This window comes from Solanum lycopersicum, chromosome 6 (genome assembly GCF_036512215.1).
Source record: "Solanum lycopersicum chromosome 6, SLM_r2.1".
Taxonomy (NCBI): Eukaryota; Viridiplantae; Streptophyta; class Magnoliopsida; order Solanales; family Solanaceae; genus Solanum; species Solanum lycopersicum.
The window spans coordinates 38,908,896-38,933,246 of record NC_090805.1 but is presented as its reverse complement, the minus strand read 5'-3'; the positions used below and the strand labels follow the sequence as shown (position 1 = coordinate 38,933,246).

The window sequence follows — 24,351 nt, the reverse complement described above, 5'->3', positions numbered from 1 at the left end:
CTTTTATACCAAGGTCTCATTATTAACAAAGAGATTAGGATTTTGCAAGATTTGGGATTCAATAACTTCATCATGCTTATATAATCACAATTATATAATTACATTCATGCAAGCATACAATTAAGCACATAGCAGGGTTTACAATATTATCAATACATATCATTCTCTATTAAGAGTTTACTACGAATATCGTAAGAGAAACCATAACCTACCTCCACCGAAGATTCGTGATCAAGCAAGCAAATTTTCCCAAAGCTTTGTGTTTTTCCCCTTCTCGATCGTCTCTCTCTCTATCGATTCCCTTCTCTCTCTTTCTCTTGTTCTTTCTATTTTCTTTATTCAAACCCTCTTTCTTTTACCCTAATTAGTATATAATTAAGAATAAAAGATGACAATAATAGCCCACTAATTAACTTAAGGTTACCTCTTTTATCCCCTAAGAAATTGAGTTATTAATATAGACCCACGAAATATATAATTATAGCAGGAATAGTCCAAAACGCCCCTTTAAAACTTAACTAGAATTTCGACTTCAACTGGGATTACGCAACCTGTAACGGCCCGTCGCGCCTGCGACGGTCCGTCATGCAGGTTCGTCAGAGACTCGATTTCCTTAAGGAGTCTGTGACGGCCCGTCGTACCTACGACGGTCCGTCCTGCACTTCCGTCACGACGTTCAGAGGATCGTTCCCTGTACCAAATTCTCAAGAGTTGAAGTGTTTTGAAATGGTGGATCACGACGGTTTGTCGTGCCTGTGACGGTCCGTCCTGCAGGTCCGTCACAGAGTTCAGAGAGTCGATTTCAGCACCCAAATTTCAGAATTTCTAAGTGTTTTGGGACGAGACACCCTCGACGGTCCGTCGTGCCCATGACGTTCCGTCGTGGGCTCCGTCGTCTCAGCCTGTTTTTTCCAGAAATAAAATATGCTGCTCAAAACGACTAAACAGGTCGTTACATTAGATACCAATTTACCCATCGTTCGTCCCCGAACGATCACAAGAAGGAGAATAAGGGCGAAAAGGAGTACCTGAATCTGTGAACAGGTGTGGATATCTTTCTCGCATATCAACCTCCTTCTCCCAAGTGGCTTCTTCAACGGGTCGATTCTTCCATTGAACTTTGATGGATGCAATCTCCCTTGATCTCAACTTGCGAATTTCTCTATCTAGAATAGCAACAGGCTCCTCCTCATAGGACAAATTCCCATCAAGCAAAGCTGAATCCCAACGGATAATATAGTTTCCATCCCCATGGTATCTTTTCAACATCGACACATGGAATACCGGATGTACCCCGGACAGCCCTGGAGGCAAGGCTAACTCATAAGCCACCTCCCCTACTCGCTTGAGTACTTCAAATGGTCCAATATACCTTGGACTTAGCTTACCCCTTTTTCCAAACCGCATCACCTCTTTTATGGGCGAAACCTTCAGCAAGACTTGTTCTCCCTCCATGAACTCTAAGTCTCTAACCTTTCGATCTGCATATTCTTTTTGTCTACTTTGCGCCGCTAGAAGCTTTTCTTGAATAGATTTCACCTTCTCCATCGAATCCCTCAAGAGATCCGTACCCCAAGGTCTAACCTAGAACGCATCAAACCAACCAATGGGGGACCTACATCTCCTATCATACAATGCTTCAAATGGAGCCATATCAATGCTCGAGTGATAGCTATTATTGTATGAAAATTCCGATAAGGGTAAGAAGCTATCCCAATGGCCACCAAATTCTATCACACACGCACGAAGCATATCCTCCAACATTTGAATCGTTCGCTCAGACTGACCATCGGTCTGAGGATGGAACGCAGTACTAAGGTCCAACCTAGTACCCAATTCCGCATGCAATGTTTTCCAAAACTTAGAAGTAAACTGCGTACCTCTATCTGATATGATGGATAGTGGAACCCCATGCAATCGAACGATTTTTGAGATATAGATCTTGGCTAACTTCTCGGCATTGTAAGTCACCTTAACCGGAATAAAATGAGCAGACTTAGTTAACCAATCAACAATCACCCAAATAGAGTCATACCTACCCATTGTCTTTGGAAGACCAACCACGAAATCCATTGCGATTCTCTCCCATTTCCATTCCGGAATGGGCATTCTCTGAAGTGTTCCTCCGGGCCTTTGGTGTTCATACTTTACTTGTTGACAGTTTGGACATTTGGCAATAAAATCCACAATATCACGCTTCATTCTACTCCACCAAAAGTGTTGCTTTAGGTCACGGTACATCTTGGTTGCACCCGGATGTATCGAATACCTTGAACTATGAGCCTCTGTCAGAATAGTGTTGATCAAATCATCAACACGGGGCACACATACCCTTCCCTTGATTCTCAAAACACCTTCCTCATCGATTTGTGCTTCCTTAGCCTCTCCTCGCAATACCTTATCTTGGATTCTTCTTAGTTTCTCATCATCAAACTGTTTTCCCTTAATCTTGTCAAGAAAGGGAGATTTTGCCTCCACACAAGCCAACAATCCTCCCTTCTCATTTACTTCTAATCTCATCAAGTCGTTAGGTAGAGTCTGAACCTCTCTAGCTAATGGGCGTCTAGAGGCTTGCAAGTGAGCTAGACTTCCCATGCTTCCCGCTTTTCTACTTAAAGCATCCGCTACAACATTCGCCTTCCCCGGATGATACAAAATGGTGATGTCGTAGTCCTTCAGTAGTTCCATCCATCTTCTCTGTCTCAAGTTCAAATCTTTCTGAGTAAAGACATACTGTAGGCTACGATGATCTGTATAGACCTCACACTTAACCCCATATAAATAGTGTCTCCATTGCTTTAATGCAAACACTACCACGGCCAATTCCAAATCATGAGTTGGGTAGTTACGTTCATGCACTTTTAATTGTCTTGAAGCATAAGCAATCACATTCTTCTCTTGCATTAGCACTGCACCCAAACCCGAATAGGATGCATCATAATAGACAATGAAATTCTTACCTTCCACTGGCAAGGTGAGAATGGGTGCGGTAGTCAACAAAGTCTTGAGCTTCTGAAAGCTTTCTTCACACTCATCCGACCATACAAATGGAACATTTTGCTTAGTCAAGTTCGTCAGTTGGGAAGCAATAGAAGAGAATCCCTTGACAAATCGGCGGTAGTAGCTAGCTAACCCAACAAAGCTCCTTATTTCTGACACATTAGTAGGTCTTACCCAATTCTTTACTGTCTCAATCTTAAAAGGATCCACCATCACTCCATTCTTAGAAACCACGTGCCCCAAGAAGGACACTGCATCTAGCCAAAACTCACACTTAGAGAACTTGGCATAAAGCTTTTTCTCCCTCAACATTTCCAATACCATTCTCAAATGCTCCTCATGTTCTTTTTTGCTCTTTGAGTATATCAGTATATCATCAATAAATACGATCACGAAGAGGTCCAAATATGGCTTAAAAATCCCGTTCATCAAGCTCATGAACGCAGCAGGGGCATTCGTAAGACCAAAAGACATCACTACAAATTCGTAATGCCCATACCTCGTTCGAAAAGCAGTCTTCGGCACATCCGTTGCCCGTATTTTCAATTGATGATAACCGGATCTCAAGTCAATCTTAGAGAAGACACAAGCACCTTGTAACTGATCGAACAAGTCATCAATGCGAGGAAGAGGATACTTGTTCTTTATGGTTACCTTGTTTAGTTGTCTGTAGTCTATACACATTCAAAAACTCCCATCCTTCTTCTTCACAAACAAAACCGGAGCACCCCAAGGAGATGCACTTGGTTTAATAAAGCCTTTGTTTAACAACTCTTGAATTTGGGCTTTTAACTCTCTTAACTCCGCGGGAGCCATTCTATAAGGGGGTATAGAAATGGGGCGAGTACCCGGTTCAAGGTCAATACAGAAATCAATATCCCTATCTGGTGGCATACCAGGAAGATCTGCAGGGAACACATCCAGAAACTCACGGACCACCGAAATCGACTCAATCGAAGGTACTTGGGTAGTGTCATCCTTGAGATGTGCCAAGAAAGCTAAACACCCTTTACTAACCATTTTCTTAGCATGAAGAAAGGAGATGATACGCACCGGATTGGAAGTGTAGTCACCCTCCCAAACTAACGGATCTGTCCCAGGCTTGGCTAACGTCACCGTTTTAGCATTACAATCCAAGATCGCAAATTGCGGAGAAAGCCAAGTCATACCCAGAATTACATCAAAATCATCCATTTCTAAGATAACCAAATCTACATAAGTGTTGCTCCCCACAAAATTCACCAAACAAGACCTATATACCTTTTCAACTACCACAGACTCACCCACCAAAGTAGAAACACGAATAGGCATATCAAGTAATTCACAATGTAAATTTAGACCATTAGCAAATGAGGAAGATACATAAGAAAATGTGGATCCAGGATCAAACAATACAGAAGCCATGCAATCACAAACCAGAAGATTACCTGTGATGACAGCATCAGATGCCTCCGCTTCAGACCGCCCAGGGAAAGCGTAACGATGGGCCCTATCGTTTGTCTATCCATTGCCCCTACCATGTTGTGATGTAGCGGCTCCAGTTTGCCCATTACCTTGGCCATTTTGGTGACCACCATTACCTCGACCACCACGTCCTCCAGAATAACGGCCTCTACCATGACCACCTCTACCTCTAGCCATTGGGGGTCTATAACTCTGTTTTGGACAATTTCTCCTAATATGTCCAGTCTCCCCACATCCATAACACTCTCTAGAGTCAAGCATAGGTCTCTCAGAGAAGTGTTGACCGGTCTGAGGTGGACCCCAAACTACAGTCTGTAGTGAAGACTGAATGGGTCGAACTGAGTAACCTCCGGAACCCTGTCCTCTAGAGTAAGAACCATTAAACTCACCTCCCTTTCGAAACCTCTTTGATGTCGATGCCATGGTGAATTCATCTGGCTTCACTCCTTCCACCTCTACCACGAAATCTACCACTTCTTGGAAGGATTTGGCCGTAGCCGCTACCTGTAAGGCTGAAATCCGCAACTCTGACCTCAACCCCTTCACAAAACAACAAATCCGCTCTTGTGGACTGAAACAAAGTTGGGTGGCATATCTGGATAGTGCACGAAACTTAGCCTCATATGCATTGACCGACATCCTGCCTTGCTCTAAGCTCAAGAACTCATCCCTTTTCCTATCCCTCAATGTCCGAGGGATATACTTCTCCATAAACAAGCTAGAGAATAAGGTCCAAGTCATAGGTGGTGCCTCTGTTGGTTGACACTCAATATGTGACCGCCACCACATTTTGGCGTTCCCTTGAAACTGATAACTCACGAACTCAACACCAAACCGTTCTACTATACCCATATTGTGTAGTAGCTCATGACAGTCAACCAGAAAATCGTAAGCATCCTCAGATTCCGCACCCTTGAAGACTGGAGGTTTCAATTTCAAGAACTTACTGAAAAGTTCATGCTGATCATTTGTCATTATAGGCCCAGTAGTCAGACGTGGAAACGTGCCTATGTCCAATGAGGCATCCATACAAGGAGCCATAGTGGCTGCATGTTGTACCTCTGAAACCGGAGGTGTTGGTGCAGAAAACACTGGAGGTGCCTGACCCTGATCGGACAACCCACTAAAATAAGCGAGCACCTGATTTATCATCTCTGGGGTAGGCTGGGGTGGTAATCCCTCATTCTGCACTTGTTCATTTTCCCCATCCTCCCCTTCTCTTATTACCTCCTCAGTCGGTGGAGGAGTCACTGCCCTAGTATAAGATGGACTAGGTGCTCGTCCTCTTCCCCTAGAGGACGTCCTCCCACGACCTCTACCACGGCCTCTTGCCGCTGCTCTTCCTCGAGCTACAGCCCCAGTGGCTGGCTCAGACGCACCCTGTCCCGCCGGTGCTGGTGTTGGTGTTGGCGTAGTCGTTGCTCTAGTTCTAACCATTTGTGAAATAGAGTGAAGATGATCAGATACCAATTTGTATCACCTAGATACCAATTGGACCCAAGTAATAGCACGAAAGAAAGAAAGAAAGAATGGAATTTTCCTAAAGTCTTATAGCCTCTTAAAGAAAAGTAAAGGCGTCCCCCTACCGTTCCTTAAGACTCTACTAGACTCGTTCTTGTGTGATGAGACCAACGAACCTAATGCTCTGATACCAAGTTTGTCACGACCCAAACCGGGTTGCGACTGGCACCCACACTTACCCTCCTATGTGAGCGAACCAACCAATCTAACCTTAACATTTCAATATAATATCAACAGAAAGTAATGCGGAAGACTTAAACTCATTAAATAAAGACCAATTCATTAACTTCTAAAATTCAACATCTATTATTCCCCAAAATCTGGAAGTCATCATCACAAGAACATCTACGATCAAATGACTAAACTAAGAGTATTCTAAAAGCTAAAAATACATAAGAAGCTAGTCCATGCCGGAAGTTCAAGGCATCAAGACTTGAAGAAGAAGATCCAGTCCAAGCTAGAAGCATTAGCTCACCCTGAATTTCCGATGTAGTAAGACTGGCTTGAATTACTGTTGAGTTGAAGACGATGGCACGTTTGCTGCACTCCACAAATAAACAAGAAGAAAACATAAAAGTAGGGGTCAGTACAAAACACGGGTACTGAGTAGATATCATCGGCCAACTCAAAATAGAAATCAATATATACCAAGTAATATCATAAAATCAACTATGATACTCAACATGTAGCAACAACAAATACTATATCATTAACAATTACCATCAAGTTCACACATGAGGACTCAAGCCTCAATACCATACTCATTTGGGAATCATGTTCATTAGATTGAGTATATTAACATCTTTCAAGATTCATTATCTTATTTCTCTTGTGTCGGTACGTGACACTCCGCTCCCTCAATATTCATTAATCCTCTTGTGTCGGTACATGACACTCCGATCCCCTAAATCTATGTGTCGGTTCGTGACACCCGATCCCCTAAATCTATGTGTCGGTTCGTGACACCCGATCCCCTAAATCTACGTGTCGGTTCGTGACACCCGATCCCCTAATACTACGTGTCGGTTCGTGACACCCGATCCCCTAATACTACGTGTCGGTTCGTGACACCCGATCCCCTAATACTACGTGTCGGTTCGTGACACCCGATCCCCTAATTCTACGTGTCGGTTCGTGACACCCGATCCCCTAATACTACGTGTCGGTTCGTGACACCCGATCCCCTAATTCTACGTGTCGGTTCGTGACACCCGATCCCCTAATCTCCTTCCATCAATTCATCAAGCCTTCTTTCTTACCAAGGCATCATCAATCCCATTATTTTAGTTCATCACGCCTTCTTTTATACCAAGGCCTCATTATTAACAAAGAGATTAGGATTTTGCAAGATTTGAGATTCAATAACTTCATCATGCTTATATAATCACAATTATATAATTACATTCATGCAAGCATACAATTAAGCACATAGCAGGGTTTACAATATTATCAAGAAATTGAGAATAAAAGATGACAATAATAGCCCACTAATTAACTTAAGGTTACCTCTTTTATCGCCCAAGAAATTGAGTTATTAATATAGACCCACGAAATATATAATTATAGCAGGAATAGTCCAAAACGTCCCTTTAAAACTTAACCAGAATTCCGACTTCAACTGGGATTACGCACCCTGTGACGGCCCGTCGCGCCTGCGACGGTCCGTCATGCAGGTTCGTCAGAGACTCGATTTCCTTAAGGAGTCTGTGACGGCCCGGCGTACCTACGACGGTCCGTCCTGCATTTCCGTCACGACGTTCAGAGGATCGTTCCCTGTACCAAATTCTCAAGAGTTGAAGTGTTATGAAACGGTGGATCACGACGGTTCGTCGTGCCTGTGACGGTCCGTCCTGCAGGTCCGTCACAGAGTTCAGAGAGTCGATTTCAGCACCCAAATTTTAGAATTTCTAAGTGTTTTGGGACGAGACACCCTCGACGGTCCGTCGTGCCCATGACGTTCCGTCGTGGGTTCCGTTGTCTCAGCCTGTTTTTTCCAGAAATAAAATCTGCTGCTCAAAACGACTAAACAGGTCGTTACAAAGAGTTAGGGGGAAATTATTTTTTCCCTACACTAATTGAAACCAATGGCTTTTATATATAAATAAATATAAAATAACATATATATATATATATATATGTTCGATAATGAAAAGTTTATGCCTTATAAATAATAATGCAAATAATGAAACTGAAAGTAAAAGAGTAAAAATATAGTAGTTTAAAATTCAAATTAATAAAATGTGACCACACGTTGTATAAATGCTCTTTTGATCACACAATAAACTCAATTTCTAACTTGGGAAATTATTTAGAAGCCGTAACACTGCTGAATTTTTTTTAAAAAAAGACATATTTCGTTGGGAGATAATTAATACATTTTTCCAATAATTGAATTTATCATATTAAAAAAATCACACAGTAAACACGTCATTTTATTAATTATTTTTTAAGAATTAGACTTGTTCAATTTTTTTCTTTTTTTAATTGTCCTTTTTAATAAATCAAGAAAGGGGCCAATTTTATTTATTATACGCTCGATTAATTAATTGAAAAAAAATAAAACTTTTTGAAAATCTTAAATTTTTAGTTCACGTATTTCATAATTAATAGAAATAAAATGATAATTTACTATGGTAATTATTATCAATTTTAAAGTAGGCAAGTAATAGGAACAAAAATGGCAGGCCAATAAAATTACTTCGTCCTGCGAGACATTGATTTCTATGGACCAAAAAGTATAACAAATGGATTTAAATACTACTCTACGTACTTAGTCTTAATTAAGAGTCAAAGTATATATATATATATATATATATATATATGCTATGTTATTAGGAGTTGCTTGATGTGATGGATATATAAAGAAAGATATGAATCTTGTGTAAGATTCTAATACATTTTAATTCTTTGTTTGGTCGCAAAATGTGGGACAATTTATCTTAGGGTTAGCATTAGGACAAGTTAATTATTCTTACCTATGGAGTAAAATAGTAATATTGAAATAACTTATGCGAGATAGAATATGTAAAATAATAAAAGTTATACCCCTAAAACCCATGATACAGTCATGAAATTGCACACAAAAAAGTGTTTAAGCTAAATAAGATAATTTCTTTTAAAGAATGAATAATTAAAGCCTTTACAAAGAAAAGATAAAAACAAAAAACTATATAAAATGAAGAATATTTTTTGTAAATTGACAAGTTATTTTTAAAAGTTATGTAATGCATATTATATATTTTAAATATACATGACAAATTAAACTAGCAATAAAACTAATGCCAACTTAACTTATCTCACATCGTAACTTGTACATTCATATCAAACGGCTCTTTATAGTTTAATCTAAGATAGTAAATCGACTAGTAATCATTTTCACCATGTGAATGTTTAATCTATCATATAGTAAAGTAACTATGTTATGGATGACTAGTAAAAAAATATCATAAACTTTTTAAATTTTTGGCGATTTAGCATTATCCTTTTTTTAAAAAAATTATATATGTGCATATTACTTAAAAGTACTCTAACACTGAAAACCAAATCATTAGTGCTACCTAGTCATAGATTGTGCTAATTAGGCAGAAATGTCTCTTTGTTTTTTTAATTGAAGAGCACAAGTTCCATAATTGTTTTTGGTACCTACGAATGTGAATGCGGCTAACGGGTGGTAGTTGAAACTATATACTTAAAGCACATCAATGTGACAGCAAGAATGTAAAGTACATTACTAAAATACAAGCAAGAATATATGTATATATAAAGCCCTTTAATTTGCCTCTTAGTACCAAGGCAATGACTTTAAAATAGAGAAAGAAAAAGATTTGCTTAAATCACATGAAGATGATGGGCAAGGGAATGAGGATAGGAGTGTTGGCATTGGTTTGGATTTGTGTCTTAGGGGGGAGTTTGGTTCTTGCTAGAGATTTTAATAATGAGGATGAGAAGTTTTTTGGGATGGGTAAGGGAGGTGGATTTGGTGGAGGGTATGGTAGTGGAGTTAGAATAGGTGGAGGCATGGGGAAGGGTGGTGGAGTTGGCGGTGTTTTTGGCAAAGGAGGCGTAGTTGGTAGTGGTGTTGGAGGAGGGTTTGGTAAGGGTGGAGGCATAGGAGGTGGATTCGGAAAGGGTGGAGGCTTTGGAGGTGGATTTGGAAAAGGTGGTGGCATTGGTAGTGGCGTTGGAGGAGGGTTTGGAAAAGGTGGTGGCATCGGAGTAGGACTTGGAAAGGGTGTCGACATTGGAGGAGGATATGGAAAAGGTGGTGGCATTGGTAGTGGCTTTGGAGGAGGATTTGGAAAGAGTGGTTGGATTGGAGGAGGGATAAGCAAAGGCGAAGGCATTGGTGGAGATTGCATTAGCAAAGGTGGGAGCATTGGTGGTGGCGTAGGAAAAGAATTTGGTAAAGGTGGTGGTATTGGTGGAGGTGCTGGAGGAGGATTCGCTAAAGTTTATGGCATTGGAGGTGGCATTGGTGGGGGTACAGGAGGAGGAGCTGGTATTGATGTTGGTGCTGGAGGAGGATTTAGTAAAGGTGGTGGCATTGGTGGGGGTGCAGGAGGAGGAGCTGGTACTGGTGCTGATGCTGGTATTGGAGGAGGATTTGGTAAAGACGGTGGCATTGGTGGGGGTACAAGAGGAGGAGCTGATACTGATGCTGGTGCTGGTGCTGGTGCTGGAGGAGGATTTGGTAAAGGCGGTGGCATTGGGGTAGGAGTCGTTGGAGGGTTTGGCAAAGTTGGTGTACATCACTGAAATTAATGTCTTCAGTTTGCATGAACTCAAAACATGCAGGACTTGCATATTTTTAAGAAAAAAGATTGTTTTTTTCCCAATAATTAATTTCTATTTGTGTTATGTAGCACTAGTATTTGTTATTCATAAATTATCAATGAAATGAAATCGTACCTAATTAATTCTTCACCTATTCGTCTAAATATATATTTTTTATTTTAATTTATATATTTCTTTTCGACATGTTCGAAAAAGAATGTCATAATTTTTTTGTTAACTAAAGGTAATTTAACTTTAGCTTTTGATTTTATCTTTAATAAATTAATTTACTTCACAAATTACATATATACATAATATTTCATGCAATGTTTGATTTTATCATACATGTATTGCACTCGTCAAATGCGTGAAGGTGAATAAATATCGAGTAAATTTATATGTGCCATGCAATTAAAAAGTGTAGTACTTAAATATAATTCTATAACAATTATATTAAAAATCATAATTAATCACCAAAGGAATTATTTCATATACATTATTACATTACAAGAAAAATTAATATATGGTGATGGAGACTTGATTTGATTAATAAATCGAATCGAAATTGTTGCTATTGAATTACTAATTTAACGATTCATTTATTTTTTTTTTAATTTGGAACCGACTGCTAATGCGAATGACACTTGCAGATAGAATTTTTTTTGAAAATATTTATTATTAAAGTTTGAATTAGATCTCCTTTTTCTTTACTTATAAAATGTATTTAATGATTTTTATTTCTAATGAAGCATAAGACATAAAATAAAAATGAAATGTAATATTGTTTAGCTCTAACAATATGTTACAAACTTTATATAATTCATTTTATCAAATGTGTGTGTGACTCATTATATACTATCCATATGTATACTACTTGATAGAAGAGCATGTGGTTTACCAACATGGATCGTAATATTGTCGTGGTGAGATTGTTTCACACTTAATTAGAATTCGAGTTTAAACTTTGGATATTGAGAAGATCTTGTCAGGAGCACCACCCTTGAAGGTCATATCCTTGAGATTCAGATAAGAAAAAGTTCGAAGCCTTCATACTCCGCACAAGTTACTCCAAAATAACTCACATAGACCTAACTATCCTACTTCCAATGGAATTGAATTCTATCTCGAAATTTATCTAAATAATTCATCTTCCATCTCCATTTTAATTTATTTATCATAAATACTTGCTTTCGATCTTACTTCGTAATGAAACTTTGATATTGCTAAAAAACAAATTTTTGTTAAGTTTGAAGATTGAATTTTCGCAAATAAACTCCTTTTTGAGTAAGTATTATTGCAAAAGATATATAATATATTGAGTAGTCTAAATCTGAAATTTTGAATGATTTAGCGAAGTTTTTAAATGTAACATTTGAATTCAAGAAAGAAACGAAGTTAATTTTTCATTTAATAATGTATTAAATGATAATTATAATACATAAGTGTATACATACATCTTATATAATATTATATATTTTTTTGTATAATATCGTATATCAAGTCTTAAAATATTTTTTGTAAAAAAAGATGTATGTGAAGTTTGTATATTGCTATATATCAGATGTATAAATTATGTATATCAAATTAAATTTTGACTGAAAATTTATAATGCAAGTTTTTAGATTATATCTTGGTAACGTAAATTATATAATTGTATCTTTTTTTTTTGTAATTCTGTCCATATAATTTGTATTCTTTATATTACACAGAATGACTAAATATAAAATTAATTTCAAAAAACATACACTAATTTAATTAAAAGAGCACCCTGTTCGAAAATGAAAATGAAATATAGCACGTGCAAAGTGGCAAAATAATTCATAAATATTCTTAAATAAAAAAAATAAAGAAAAGTAAAATAAAATAATAAATTTTATATTCTACCCACATTAGGCAACTGACATAAATTTTTTGAATTGAAGGCCTTTTGTACCCCAAAATTCAATAATTAGACCCCACTCTATTCCTTTCCTCCATTAGCCTTTTCCTAAAGCAGTCATTAAAATAATCATCATAATTAAAAATTAATTAAACACTGTAAAGGAATTAAAGACTCTGTCAGACATTACTACTTTAATGTTTAAGAAATTATTAAGAAAAATCTCTGTCACAGTTAATTATTATCTCCGTCATAATTTATGTAACACAATTTAAAATTTTAAGAATTTTATAACGCGTAATAAAAAAGTAATTTTTACTTTCTATAATCAAAATATGGTAATGTGAATGAGATTAGTTTTTTCCTTGGTTAAATCCGAAACCCTTCTTGGAGGCTCTACACTATATGTATATTCAAATTTTTTATATCGCAGCTACTAAATTCTATATTTACTATTAACAAACGCAATTTCATATCTAAGTAATTATAGTTTGAAATTTTTAATACCATTTAGTAAGAATGAATTAATAGGTCTTTAAACTTTTGATAAAAGATTAAAAAATATTTACTATGATAACTCTAGAATGAATGAATTAATCGAACTTTAATACAAACGAAAGAAAAAATATGGAAATGTGGAAGAGAAGATTTCAGATTTCAGGGTTTGTTGGGTGTCATTTAATGCATTCACTCCTTGTGTCTGACTTGTGAATCTTCTCTTCTACAGTTCTACTAAACGCCACAGAGGAACAAGTTAGAAAACTTTGCAATAAAAAAACAATTTTGTTAAGCTTTGGATTCTTCGTTGTTTTGGGTCTAACTCAGTCAAGAAAATCAACCCAAAAAGCTTTAATCTTTGGAAGAAATGGGTAGTGGAGGCTTGTGGGCTCAGCTCAGTCAATGCTTTTTACCAATCAAAAGGTACTTTTTGATGCACTGATTTAACCCTATCTTTCACTTCACTGTTAGAAATTGATTACTTTCAACAATTTTGTGTGATGTGATGTGATGCAATGGGTTGTTCTTTTCTTGAATATTTTAGCTTTAAAAAATTGAAATTTTACCCTAAAATTCTCTGTGGAAATGATGCAACATGTTCTTTGTGGTTTAGGTTAACTGAAGCTCTGTTTGGGTAATGTTGGTTCTTCCCTTAATTGGATTTTGCTTACTTTTACACAATTTCATTATGTTAGGGCTTTACAAATCTTGGAGATTTTGTTCCAGTTGTTTTAGGGTGTTTGAATTTAGGTGCAACATTTCTTCAACTGTATGATTATTGTTTAGTTGGGCGTATGTGAAATTAACAAAATTCTACAAGGAGAAGGAGATTGAATTTGGCCTAGTCTTTCCTTCGACTGTATAATTGTTTTTAGTTGGGTTTACTTTTTTGTGTTTTCTTGCTTTCTTCTCTTATGCTGCTGTCTCCTGGATAAAATATTTTAGGCATAATACATATATACAAACACTCAAACTTGACCTTAGCTGGCAAATAAGCATATCTAGACACCTCAACTCGTCTTCACTTGTCAGTTGAAAACTCCAACTTACAAAATGATCCTATAGACACCTTCAAAATTTATGCGTCATATCAGCAAGGGGTGTCCACAAGGCACAATGGGGGCGAGTTAGAGTGCCTAGTTGGCAATTGAGACCAAGTTGAAGAGTCTTGATGTGTGCACTCTCAAAGTTGGAGTGCTTACTTGCCAGCGGAGGCCAAGTTTGAGTGTCTGTTTATGTATCATGCCAAGTATCTTATCTTTGTTTACTGTGTCTAATTTACGTTCCATTTGGGTTCTAATACGTTTTGTGAACTTCTATGATTTAATATTTCAGGGTAATGAGAAAGAATGAGTGTTAAGTATTGGGTTTACAAGCAGAAAATTAGTTTAAGCCTTAGATTGCGGAAGATGATGAAGTGCATTTGCTCAGGGGAACAGTTAAGGATTGAAGATATTATTCCATCATCCGAGTCTCTTGCAACTCGGGACTATTCAGCTAGTGGGTATTCTTCACGAGCTGGCGATGACGCCAAGGCAGACACCAGTAACATAGAAGAAGCAGAATCATCTCTTCGTGAGAGTGGCATTTTGAATTATGAGGTTGGTGTCACAAAAGTTGTTTATGATGAAGTTAGCTTTCCATTTCGATCCCATAATTAATATCTTCTAATGATCAGATGTTATCATCACAAATTTCGCCCCACAATTTGATTTGATGCAGTACCGAAGTTTTTTGATTATGTATGCCGGATGCTAGGAAATTTTTCAATTGATAACGACAAATCTTGTTTTATTATTAGATAAATCCCATCACTAAACTGGTTTTGGGAAAACTGAGATTTGTTTTTCAACTGAGGCACAGGGACTTGCTCTGTATGCTTTATCATGTGTCATTTTGTTAAATTATCAACCGTAAGGATTTCTTTAATAAATGAAATGCAATTTGTGGGCTGTATTATGATTTGGTAGACACAATAATTTTTACATTTAGAAGGAAGCCTTGACGTAACTGGTGGAATTGTGCCATGTGACCAGGAGGTCACCGATTTGAGCTGTGGAAACAGCCTCTTGCAGACATGTGCGGGTAAGACTGCGTACAATATACCCTTGTGGTACCGCTTTTCCCCGAACCCTGCTCATAGCTGCAGTTTAGTGCCCTTGGCCGCCCTTTTTCTTTAGTAGTTTTTACATTTAAAATTTGTGAAACAGAGTTTATGATTGCATGCTCAAAGAATTAAGGGGACGACTCAGTAGCACGTGAAAGTAAAATTGAATTTTTCAACGGAAGCACGAGAGGAAACAAGCTGCTTTACATACAGATTTTTTAAACATACGAGTCTTTGAGTGATCTTCTTATATCTTAGCATGAAGTCGTACATATTGTTTTTTTTTTTTTATGACAAGGGAAACCGCAGCTGCTACCCTTTGGGTGCGCACAGGGTAAAACCCCCACGCCTATGTAATAGCTCGCAAACCACATAGGAGAGGTAACCCACACTAGGCAAGCCTGGTGCGATGAGCTCGACCCAGAAGGCAAACCCCTTGCTTTCGTTGGCAATGGGTTTCGAACTTGAGACCTCCAACATGGAAGTTCAAAGCCCAAACCTACTATTGCTTTTGCTACTCTATTTACATGAACAACCCTTGTTTTTACTCTCCACTCTTCTGACATGGCATGCTTATATTTTAATTTGTAATGGATCACTAATATCTTTTGTAAAACCGGAGATATCCATTATATCAATGAAGATTATCACTGTGTTACTGCGTATTAAACTACAATAATGTTTCAACTTGTCAACTTGCATTTCCAAGGTAAGAGTGACTCACTAAAGTTCCTCACAAATAAAAGTTCTTGACCTCTCAACTTCTATTTTCCTTCATATTCTACTTGTGGGCTAATAGACACTTCTATTTTAGGAAGCAAGAGCATTATTAGGTCGACTTGAGTATCAAAAAGGTAACATTGAGGCTGCTCTTCATGTATTTGAGGGAATAGATATTGCTGCGGTGGTTCCCAAGATAAAACTTTCCATCGCAAGAAGAGGTGAGGTACCTAGGCGGAATTCGCTTAGTGATGCTATCCCACCTATGTCAATGCATGCAGTAAGTCTTCTCTTTGAGGCCATTTTACTCAAAGCAACATCCTTGCAGGCTCTTGGGAGGTTCACAGGTGCTTCCTCACTTTTTATTAGCTAAGCTCATTATATGTGTTTATTCTATCACATTATCTTCTTCCTTGGGAACTGTAATTCGACCGACTTAATTGTGGAATATTGAGTCAACAACTTGTGCATGTTTGCTTCTTTAAGGCTGCAATGAGGCATTTTCAATTTACTATCGCGAAACCTCTATCTGTGCATGTTTGCTTCTTTAAGGCTGTTCCTGCATTATCGATTGTTACTGAGCCTTCAAGGTTTTCTTTATGACTTGTGCAGAAGCTGCTCAGTCATGTGCAGTGATACTGGATACAGTTGAGTCTGCTTTGCCAGATGGCTTACCTGAAAACTTTTCTACTGATTGCAAATTGTTGGAAACGTTGAACAAGGCAGTGGAGTTACTTCCTGAGCTGTGGAAGCTAGCTTGTGCTCCTCAAGAAGCAATTTTGTCGTATAGAAGGGCCCTGCTTTATTGTTGGAATCTTGACGTGGAAACGAGAAGCAAAATAGAAAAGGAGTATGCTATATTTCTCTTATACAGTGGCACTGATGCAGCTCCTCCAAATCTTCGTGCGCAGGCAGAAGGTTCCTTCATACCTAGAAACAACATAGAAGAAGCTATATTGCTGCTTCTGGTTCTTCTAAGAAGATACATCCTCAATAAAATTGTATGGGATCCATCAATCTTGGATCACCTCAGTTTTGCATTATCCATTGCAGGTGAGTTTAGGGCACTTGCTCGTCAGGTTGAGGAATTGCTCCCTGGAGTTGTTGTTAGAAGACAAAAGTACACTATCCTTGCCCTGTGCTATTATGCAGAGGGTGATGACATGGCCGCTTTGAATCTGTTAAGGAACTTGATGAATAATAGGGACAATAAGAACGGCATATTTGAGTTAGTACTTGCTGCAAAAATTTGTGCAGAGTATCCTAACTTATTGGAAGAAGGGATGGGGTATTCCCGGAAAGTGCTCCCGAAAATTGAAGGGAAATGTAACCAGATGGCTAGTGTTGCAAAATGCTTACTTGGTCTTCTACTCTCAGGCCGATCTCGCACCATTGTGTCTGATTCTGAGAGAACCTCAAGATTGTGTGAGGCTCTTGAATCACTTGACTCGGCACATAAGATGACCGGAGGAAGAAATCCTAATGTTCTTTTCTATCTTAGTTTGGAGAATGCAGAGCAGAGAAAGTTGGACATTGCTCTCTATTATGCAAAGCAGCTATTGAAGTTGGAGGGGGGTTCTACTGTCAAAGGATGGCTTCTTCTAGCTCGCATACTATCTGCTCAAAAGAGGTATATAGATGCGGAAAGCATAATTAATGCTGCACTAGACGAAACAGGAAAATGGAATCAAGGAGAACTGCTCCGCACTAAAGCTAAACTACAGATTGCCCAGGGTCATCTGCGGGATGCCGTGGAGACATATACTCATCTTCTTGCAGTACTCCAGGTTCAGAGAAAAAGTTTTGGAGTTCACAAAAAGTTGTTAAAGGTATGGTTCCTTGCAATAGGAGATATTAACTTGGACTATATGATTCTCTTCTCCAATTCGATTTGTCTTCTTCAGGCATTACATTGTTGAATGTTCAATCTGTCCTTCAATTTCTGAGTTTAGTCTTTCAATTTATCCTAAGTTTCCCATCTTTCATCAGTTGCATTGTTCATTTTTCCCTTTGACCCCACAGAACACGAGAGACAACAGTAGAAGTTTAGAAATGGAAACGTGGCACGATCTAGCAAATGTATACACAAACTTGTCTCAGTGGCGTGATGCAGAGGTTTGCCTAATCAAATCCGAGGCTATCAATCCTCATTCTGCCTCGAGATGCCACTCTGCAGGTATTACTTGCTTGATTCATTTATCTTGGCTTATGTTCCCAACTTTTCTTATAAGATGTCTCTTGGAGTGTCAAAAGAATTCAGCACCATCCATCAAAGTTTGAGGAGACACAACATTTTTTAGATTGCAATAACAGAAGCAAAGGAGGAGTGTTAAAAATTGCTGATGTTAAGATTTTTTTTTTTGAAATTAGTATTGTTGTAATCCTCAGCATTAAGGATGTGCTGGTGACCTCCAAAAATTAGTACATAGAGGGACTAGGAAGGCTAATTGCAAAGATCCTAGCATATCTACTAGTTGGTCTACCTCCTCTATACCTTCCTGTTTACACCAAAAATACAAATATGCTATACAATTTTCTCTAACTTTCTGTATGGAGTTTGATTTGTTCTCATAGCATCTTCCGTTTCTTTCCTTCCATATTAACCACCATATGCAAGCTGGAATAATTCTCCACCACTTTTTTTGGCTTTTACTTCCTCCTCTCCTGATCCAGCAACTCAACAGGTCAGCAGAATGTGCTACCATTCTCCAGCTATTACCAATGAGCCTCAAAAACAGAGACCATAGTTGACCACTAACTCTACAGTGTAGAAGAGGATGGTTGTTGGTCTCATTGCATAGAAAACACCTTGGTACTAGTAGTGCATCTTTCCTCTGCAGTACCTGCAGTACCTCCTGAGTCAGACAAGCCCTCTAGCTACCAACCATACAAAACATTTGATCTTGGTTGGTTCTTGGCTTGTCCATACATATTTCCATCCAGCTAATCTGAGGCCTTGCTGAGTTTTCAGATCCTTTTTATAGAGTTTGTTAACTGTAAACCTTACATCCTCAGAGTGTATCCACGAGACTGTGTCTGGCCTTCCAGCTAAACCAATAAACTCTTCGATTGCATGTAACAATTGTGCCACCCTATCTATTTTCCAGTCATTGAAATTTCTCCTGAAAGATATATCCCAACCATTTGCCCAACTCTCAGCTAGAGTATATTTATATTGCTGCAGAAAGAAATAAGTCAGGGAAAGATTGTTTTAATATCTCGTCTTTACTCAAACATCTTTCCGGAATAGTACTTTAGCTCCATTTCCTATTTTGAGTTTGATGTTTCCTGCTAGTTTGGTCCAGAAGGATCTTATTGTTTTCCATGTTGAAACTCCATATGGTATACTGGCCTCATTGATACACCATTGGGGGTCATACTTGTGATGTATGACTTCTCTCCAAAGAGCCTGTTCTTCTTCCACATATCTCCAGAACCATTTCATCAAGAGGCACTCATTATAGATTCGAAGATTCCTAACTCCAAGACCACCTTGGAGCTTAGGTAGCTGCACTGTTACCCAGTTAACAAGATAGTGCCCCTTCTTTTCTTTATTTCCATACCAAAGAAAGTCTCTTTTAATTTTGTCCAATTTTTCCGGCACCTTAGCTGGTAAGGGAAATAGAGACCTGACATATGTGGGGAGGGTGTCCAGCAGTGCATTTATTAGTGTTTGTCTGCCCCCAAGTGACAAGTATTGAGATTTTTATTTGGCGAACTTCTTCTCTGACCTCTGGATTATCCCATCCCGTATCAGTGATTCTTTATGATTGCTTCCCAGAGGTATTCCCAATTAAGTTGTTGGGAATCGCTCAATCTTGCACCCTACGATGTTAGCCAATCGTTGCATCTGTGCTACTTCCTTGATAGGGAATAAACTGCTTGTCCTCTTGTTAACCCTCTGCATGCTATTCAGCCCCTCCATGACCAGTATGAATAGGAAAGGGGAGAGGGGATCATCCTGCCTCAAACCTCTTTCAGTTGAAAAAAACCCCACCGGTTAGAATGGAGAATCTGACATTTTCAATACAAGAAACCTATCCATTTTAGCTCCAAACCCCATCTGTCTTAAGATGTTTAGAAGAAACCCCCAATTTACAGGGGCATATGCTTTTTTCAAATCAGGTTTGCACATGATGTGTGCTTTCTCTCCTCTTAATCTTGTGTCCACACATTCACTGGCTACTAATGCAGCATCCATGATTTGCCTGCCCTTAATAAATGCCATTTGGTGCTTGTTCACCAGCTTGTTTACCACGTGTTTGAGCCTTTCAGCCAACACTTTAGCTATGAGTTTGTACATCCCTCTAATTAGACTTATTGGTCTGAAGCCACGAAAGTGGCATTCATACCTTTTTCAGAAACTTGGAACTCATGGAAATGCTTCATAGTGTTCACGATGTCTTTTTTTCAAGATACTCCAAAATTCTTTGAAGAAGCTCATTGGGAAGCCATCAGGTCCTAGTGCCTTGTCACTAGCACAACGATTGATGCCTTTTAAGACTTCTTCCTCCTTAAACCGTCTCTGCATCTAGATCTGTTCCTCCAAGCTAATGCTTGTGATGTCTTGTAAGTTTAGATTAGGTCTCCATGTTTGTCTCTTTGTAGAGATTCTGATAGTAGTCTTGAATTTCCTCTTGATAACTTCTGGATCAGTGATGTGTCCCTTCCTCTTCAATTTTGTCAATGGTGTTGCATCTCTTATGTGTTGTGTCCATTCTGTGAAAGTATTTGGTGTTGTATCTCCATTTTTCAACCATTGGATTCTAGACCTATGTCTCCATGCTATCTGACCACCTCCTCGAACTCCATTTCCAAATGAACTTTCTGGAGCAATTCATCAACCGTGAGTGCTCTTTGCTCCATATTTTCTAATCCATTAATTTGGTTCAAGATGTCCTCCCTCCACTGTCTCCAGTTACTCTTGTTTTCCATCCCCCATTCTTTTAATTTTCCTTTTAGGAGTTTTAGTTTGGTAGTCAAGATGTATGCTGGGCTCCAGTTACATTGAAAGAGGCCCACCATTCTTTTACCCTCTCTTTGAAACCATATTCTACTCCTAACCACCATCATTCAAACAGAAAACATGACTTTCTTGAAATCCATATCTCCACATGTAAGCATGATGGGTTTGTGGCCTGATTCCAATTTTGGCATCAGTGATTGTTTGATGTGTAGATATTGTTCCTCCCCGAATAGTAGAAGAATTTATATATTCTGGAAGCACTCTCACGATTTTGGCTCCTTCTCCAAGTGTAGACCCTCCAAATAAAGGAGGGTCTACAAGCTCCATGTCATTGATCCATTCTGAAATCTCTATCATTGCACCATTTATTCTTTGGCAGTTGGTTCTCTCCTCTAGATATCTGGTTATGTTGAAATCCCCACTTACTACCCATGGCCGCTCAAATAGGCTTCTAATGGCTGCCAGTTCCCACCAAATTCCCTCCTTTCCCCTCTCACACATTCTGCATAAATTGCACTTAAATGCGATGTCAGTTCTTGCTCTATGCCCTCAAATCTACAAGTAAGCATTTGATTTCCAGTGTCTACCATTTCTCCCTTCCAAACTCTTTTGTCCCATAGCACTACTATCCCCCCGCTCTTTCCAATAGCTTCTACATGAGCTTCTCCCAACTATCTGTGGTTCCAGATTTTGGTAAACAATCGAGTCATTCCTTGTTAGCTTAGTTTCAACCAACACATGAATGTCACCCCTTTAGGAATTACTGCTTTTGAATTAACCTGCTTCTTATTCCCCTTTTGTTTTGTTCCATTCCTCTCCTTTGATTGATCCTTAATAGCGGTTTATATGCTATGTCTTTGCACCCCTGGAAAGCTGCCCAAAAAAGAGTTGAGTTGAGATAGTTGAGGTTTTTGAATTTATTCTGCAGATTTTCTGTTTTAAGTTGGCCGTTTAAAGTCTTCTATGCTTAATAAAAGTTTTGAGAGACAATTTCAGCCTTTTTTGATCTTTCAGCTGCTCAACCCTCTAAAAACTCATCAAAATACAACATTGATGGCCTTATGGTCGTTCTATAGATTTTTCCATTCACTTTGGTAGGAAGATAAAACCCCTATGGTGTTCCTTTATTTCAACCATCGCAATTTAATCCTATGTATAATATCTTCATCTATCATTTCGTTCTCCTGAAACATTTGAGTTCTATATCTATATTGTCCATATTTTAATGCTTCAATTCCATTTAATTACCTCAATATTACTCTTACCTCACTAGCTACGTACACTTGGCAGTGTATTGTGCATGTATTCTATCTTACTCCTTACTCATCGTAAATCCTTTACTCTTTGAAGTGCTTCTCCATCACTCTAACTTTTGATTGACACCCTGCTAGTCTCGATTATTCTTTAGAGGTTAAATGAAGAACATGATTTTGTTTCATGCTTTCTATCTTTGCAATTTCATCAGCTTTGACATGAGTTCGCTTGGCCAACTTCTGAAAGGCACAATTACTGGTGATCATTTTGCAGGATTACTCTATCAAGCTAGGGGACTCTACAAAGAAGCCTTACAATCTTTTCAGAAGTCTTTAGACATAGAACCCAACCATGTTCCAAGTTTAGTTTCCACTGCCATTGTTCTTCGACAACTCGATGGCCAATCATTGCCTGTCATGAAAAGCTTTCTGACCGATGCATTACGGCTTGACAGAACAAATCCTTCTGCCTGGTACAATCTTGGATTGGTTTACAAAAGTGAAAATGGTGTATCTGCACTCGAAGCTGCGGAATGTTTCGAGGCTGCTGAACTTCTCCAAGAATCTGCACCAGTTGAACCATTCAGATGAGTCCAATATTTTACCTACAGCTGAATCATCATCCCACATGTAAAATTTTGCAGCTCCATAGGGCAGAGAATTGGAAACAAAAATATATTAGCATTATTGTGTTAACTGTGTTTCTGTGGACTTGTATTTAAGGTGGATAAACTTTAGTGATGTTCATACAGCTTTTTGCTATCTACCATACAGTATTGTATGAATATGAAATTGATATGGGTAAGTGACTAGTAGCTATTAGAAATATTCATGGAATATGTAAAGCTAGTTCTCTTTTTCTTTTTCTTTTTTTTAAAAAAAAAGTAAATTTCACTGCAGCAAAAAAATACTGAACAAAGTAATATTGTGATTATTTTTTTTTAATTTATTGTTTGGTTTGATGTAATAATAATAGTTATAATTTTTGTTATACTTATTCATGTACTAATAACCAACAATAGCTTTGTATTGTTAATATTAAATTTCCTTCGTTTCTTTTTGGTGTTATGATTTTCTCTTTTAGAGTCTGACAAAAAGAATTTTGACTATTATTTTATAATGTATTTTTTAATATCATATTGATATATAAAAACTTGCCTGTTATAGTACTTTTTGTATAATTTTTGAATAACTAAATTTTTAGTTTAACAATATGATAGCTGTGTTAGTTACACGTCTTATAATACTGAATTGAGTGTATTATTAATTATTGTGTTACAATCTCTATCTAATAATAGTTGTGTTAGATGATAAATACTCTAATAAATAAAAAGGGTAACACCATTATATTATCTTTTCACTTTATTAAACTTACTGCTTTGAGAAATATGATAGATGATAAATAATATTTAATAATAAGTAAAAAATAGATATAAAAAATAAATTATCTTTTAATTTTTTAAATTGGACAAACATTATCGAACGAAAGAAATAATTATACATGGGGACCAAAAGAAGAGAAAGAGTACCTATGATGAAAATTGTGTAAAACCTAAGGAGACACAAAACATAAAAATACATCTATGGTAATTTCTTAAATTCGAAAATAGAAATTCAAATAGAAATTTTCATATATATTCGATTCGAACAACCCAAACGTCCATTATTACAAGAAAATTAAATTTGCAAATGAAAATTATCTATCAATTTTATTGAAACATCAAAAATTACTTGAAATTCCTACATCTTCCAATAAGAATCACTTTTTAGGGTTAAGCACTTTTTCAGCAAAAGTTGGCAAAGCAAAAGCAGCAGAATGAACCCGTTAATTAATTAAGAAATAAAATAGTATTATTAGAAGATTATATATAAAAACTTAAGTTAAATATAAATTTAAAATTTTAATTCAAAAAGAAAAAAATGTATAATTCCTTTAAGTTATAGTAAACAAATATTGTTACGGAACGAAATGTAAAATTATCCATTGATTTCATAAAATGGACAAATATTATTAGACATCTCAAAATAATATAGTAAACAACTATTGTTGGATAGAGCTAGAAAATAGTTGATTACCTCATTAAAAATATATATCCAAAATTATTACAAGTTAATCACTTATTATATCAAAAGATAAAATTAACTCTTTTTTTTTTGCATTTTGCCCTAC

At 37.5% G+C, this 24,351-nt stretch overlaps 2 protein-coding genes across 3 annotated transcripts; both read left to right on the top strand.

Moving 5' to 3' along the window:
- The first annotated feature begins 9,831 nt into the window (after positions 1-9,831).
- Positions 9,832-10,740, top strand: LOC104647995 (glycine-rich cell wall structural protein 1-like). Its single transcript, XM_010323996.1, has one exon. The coding sequence runs from the start codon at positions 9,832-9,834 to the stop codon at positions 10,738-10,740; it is 909 nt and encodes a 302-aa protein (XP_010322298.1).
- A 2,137-nt stretch (positions 10,741-12,877) lies between these two features.
- Positions 12,878-23,237, top strand: LOC101248015 (protein NPGR2-like). Of its 2 annotated transcripts, none has more exons than XM_004240957.5 (6): positions 12,878-13,558; positions 14,471-14,736; positions 16,057-16,309; positions 16,575-17,791; positions 17,985-18,138; positions 22,456-23,237. In XM_004240957.5, the coding sequence occupies exons 2-6, from the start codon at positions 14,485-14,487 to the stop codon at positions 22,770-22,772; spliced, it is 2,193 nt and encodes a 730-aa protein (XP_004241005.1). In that variant the 5' UTR covers positions 12,878-13,558; positions 14,471-14,484; the 3' UTR covers positions 22,773-23,237. The 2 variants fall into 2 exon arrangements, with proteins under 2 accessions (XP_004241005.1, XP_010322242.1); XM_010323940.4 differs by lacking the exon at positions 12,878-13,558 and adding an exon at positions 13,573-13,769.
- Positions 23,238-24,351: the final 1,114 nt, after the last annotated feature.

What these genes read in the sequence shown, in the direction of transcription:
- LOC104647995 (XM_010323996.1), top strand. Translation starts at nt 9,832, where the DNA reads ATGGGCAAGGGAATGAGGATAGGAGTGTTGGCATTGGTTTGGATTTGT.
- LOC101248015 (XM_004240957.5), top strand. Translation starts at nt 14,485, where the DNA reads ATGAGTGTTAAGTATTGGGTTTACAAGCAGAAAATTAGTTTAAGCCTT. An exon ending in GGCTCTTGGGAGGTTCACAG is followed by an intron (nt 16,310 to 16,574) that starts GTGCTTCCTCAC and finishes TGACTTGTGCAG; the next exon opens with AAGCTGCTCAGTCATGTGCA. An exon ending in CTCGAGATGCCACTCTGCAG is followed by an intron (nt 18,139 to 22,455) that starts GTATTACTTGCT and finishes ATCATTTTGCAG; the next exon opens with GATTACTCTATCAAGCTAGG.